At 39.9% G+C, this 3352-nt stretch overlaps 1 protein-coding gene across 1 annotated transcript; it reads right to left on the minus strand.

The window, feature by feature from the left end:
- LOC119430682 (C3 and PZP-like alpha-2-macroglobulin domain-containing protein 8) lies at positions 1 to 3018 on the minus strand (the record flags this gene model as incomplete). The annotated part of the gene is given in 6 exon segments (XM_037698143.1): positions 1 to 265; positions 958 to 1020; positions 1206 to 1348; positions 1447 to 1608; positions 1799 to 1948; positions 2852 to 3018. Coding segments are annotated over 6 exon segments (885 nt in total).
- Positions 3019 to 3352: the final 334 nt, after the last annotated feature.

A 3352-nucleotide genomic window follows, 5' to 3' on the forward strand; every position in this document is an offset into this window, starting at 1 on the left:
CTATGAGGGAAATAGTGTGTCATCATTTTTTACCTCTGAACAAGTAGGCAGGTAGTTGTGGATGGTGAGAGGAACTTTGGTCTGCTCCCCTCTGATTAAGCTGTAGGGCAGCGTAAAGTCAACAAAAAACAGCTTGAAGGTCCGTAGTTCTGTCCTCTCTGCTAAACCCAGTCCCTTCTCCTCAGACAGGCTGACAGCCTCAACGACCCAAGAGGTGATTGAATCTGGCACATGCAGGTGCAGGTCAGCCTCTCCAGTGTCAGAGCTGTCAGTGATATATTGAGGTACAAATTAGGTGGACCAAAAATGTTGGATAATGTGAAAAATAATTTAACGTAAGCAATAAAAGCACGTTTCTTACAAAGAATGGCTTCGTCAGTTGAATTTTTATGTTGTGTCAACACTAACATCTGCACCAATGTAACTACAGCAAAGACTATAAAATGGACAGTGAGGAACACTCAGGTGCTGACCAAGTCTTTTCCACCAATGAAATAGATTGAGGTCATTCTTGGCAGCATGAATTTTATGTTGGACTTGGCAACCCTTTGAAACATAGTAAACGTCAAAAATTGCGTTTGATCAAAGTGGTTAAAAATCTGTACTTCAAAATGTTTATCCTAAAACTCTAACTAGATGAATATATCATATAAATATCTCCAGGCAGTTTTTATTTGTATTTTGCCTGGATATGAGAGGAGCTCTTCAGAAAATAAGAGCATGAAATGATGACCTAGAAGGAGAAAAGCTGGATGCTGGAGCACCACGTAACGTGGACCTGCAGGGCTGCTTTCTGCACATCTCCTGTTGAGCCTCAACTTTTCTCATCATATTTATTTATTCCTACTGGGTTTCTTTTGCTCCACATTCTTCAGAAGTCATTAATTCACATGAAATCATTTCTAGATCAAGCTAACAGAAACACTCACATGAAACAAACACAAATCATTGACATACCTGACATTGAGGCAATGCCACACCCAAGCCTCTGGGAAAAATGTGCGCTTTCGTTTCTCAGATCTGCAGTCAAAACACAAGGAAATAAATGATGAATAACAGATATTATGCTGCTGTTTCACTTTTTATCTTGCACAAACATTTAAAATTTCTTAACAAAGCAATCCCACCAATATCCCCCAAGGTAGTGGTTCAAGTCAACCCGCCCATCACTAATACCCATACCTCAAACATCCCTAGTCGTCTACCTGTAGGTGGTACGGGAGTGCATGGCAGCCACCAAAGTGGACGTGTGAGGCTGAAAGGCAGGAACAGCCTCATCTGTGTACATCCCTCCGCTCTGCCGATGGTTCAAACTCACCATGTCTGTCATCACCACCAGCCCCGTTTCCTGTACAAAATACGCAGAGGGATACATACACAGCCAGAGGAAGGTTGTCATTTTTATCGTCTAGCATCATGTTGGGCAGTTTAACTGTATATACTCACTGTGAAAGCAAAGCGTGCGTCCTTAGTTATGTCCCAGTGCCACGGAAACACAGAAGACCGCCTGCGTCTCTTTGATGACAGTCCAGGCCACCATATGTGTCCGTCATCTTTAGGTAAGCCAAAAACATCTGAAACGTCGAAGTCAGCCAACTCCTTAAACACCTGCACAAAAAAACTCATTTGTGCACAAAAACAAACAAAAAAAATACAGTAGTAACAAATAGAATCCTATTAAATTTATGAATTTCTAGCAATAAAGGAACAAGCTAAGTATTTGACATTGTACTTAAAGCCATAGAATACTTTCATTCACTACACACTATTGATGTGGAAAAAACCCGATGTGACAAACCTTGTCAGGACTTAGCTGAAAGTCCGGCTTTAACAAGTAGAGACTTTTATCCACAGCGGCCACACAAACACATGAGCCCCTCTCTGCCTGGACATGCAGGGTCACTGGGTCTCCAGGAATTGAGTCATTAGACGACAAAGAAACAAATACCTACAACCCAAACAACGAGGAGAAGACTACTGTCATGCATATAAACACAAATTTCTAACTTTCAAATCAGACTTTCAACTTTTAATGCAGAACAAAATTGTGCATAAAAAAAAAAAAAGAGACAACATTGTTAGGAGATTCTAAAACAGAATTTGGGATACCGGACGGTATATCTTTTTCACGTATGAAACTTTTAGTTGCTTGATTAAATCATTTGATCACTAGTTGGCAGTGTTGGATAGGTAATGAGCGCTAAAGTTAGTTTATAATCTGAAGAAGCATCAGTGTAAAGCTTTTTAAGCATTCAGATACGATAGTAAACACTACGACTGCCAGAGTGGAAAACCGGAATGTTTACAAAGGAATTGTTAGTGAGAATCAGTCATAACTTTTCACACATCAACACTATTTTTCTCCAGCACACGGTCACAAATTAGTCACATTACTTAGATCATTCCATCCTTTCACCCATCTGTAACCTGCCATCCTTCCCTGTCATGACCCTACTTATCTGCCTGTGGCCACACACACACATACACACACACACAAACACAGTGTTGTAAGGGCATACCACAGAGCTGTAAATACTTCAGGGAGTTAACTCCACCTAATTCAGGGAGCGCTCTAAGGCCAAGGCAGCTGTTTGTTTACTGACATTACCCTGTGGTGTAACGGCTGGTACATGGATATGTAGGCTCAGCTCCAAAATGTATACCGTAATTCCAGCTTTTTCCAATAAATACTAATTTTAACAGGAACACATAATTTGATATCCCCAAACATCAAAGTTTTAGCAGAGACTTACAACACATAAACCACCCTTGTATCTAAACGTGCCCAAGTTCTCTTTCTTTCTGGACCTGCTACTTGGTTATATAGTGATAACAAATTTAGTTTTCAAACCTGGTTCTCAAATTCAGGCTGGACAGAGATTTGCAGACTGTCTGTTACACCTTCACCATTTTCTCTCACGTAGTAGATCAACAGACGGCTGAGGGGCGCCATGCTGTGACTAACGGGGAAACGTAGATAAGACACACAGGGGTCCTGTTCAGTCTGGGAGGAAGAACCTGCAACATTAAACCAAATGAAAAAAAAAAAAAAAGATGAGAGCAGTTCAGAAAACTATCTGGTAATCTATAAAATCTTTTTGTTAAGCTATGTCATAGGTTGCAATGCAAAGCAATGTGAAATGATACGATATGCGATACAATTTTATACTGATATTCATTCAACCTTTATTTATACAGGTTATTGTCATTGAGTCACGAGGACTCATTTACAAGAGAGACCAGTTTGATATGATACAATGAAGTGTGATGCATTACGATACGATACAATACAATATATACGGTAAAACAATGCATTTATTTAGAAAATTTCCATCCATCCATCCATTTTCTT

The sequence above is a fragment of the Nematolebias whitei genome, chromosome 3, assembly GCF_014905685.2.
Source record: "Nematolebias whitei isolate Nwh7 chromosome 3, NemWhi1, whole genome shotgun sequence".
Lineage (NCBI taxonomy): Eukaryota > Metazoa > Chordata > Actinopteri > Cyprinodontiformes > Rivulidae > Nematolebias > Nematolebias whitei.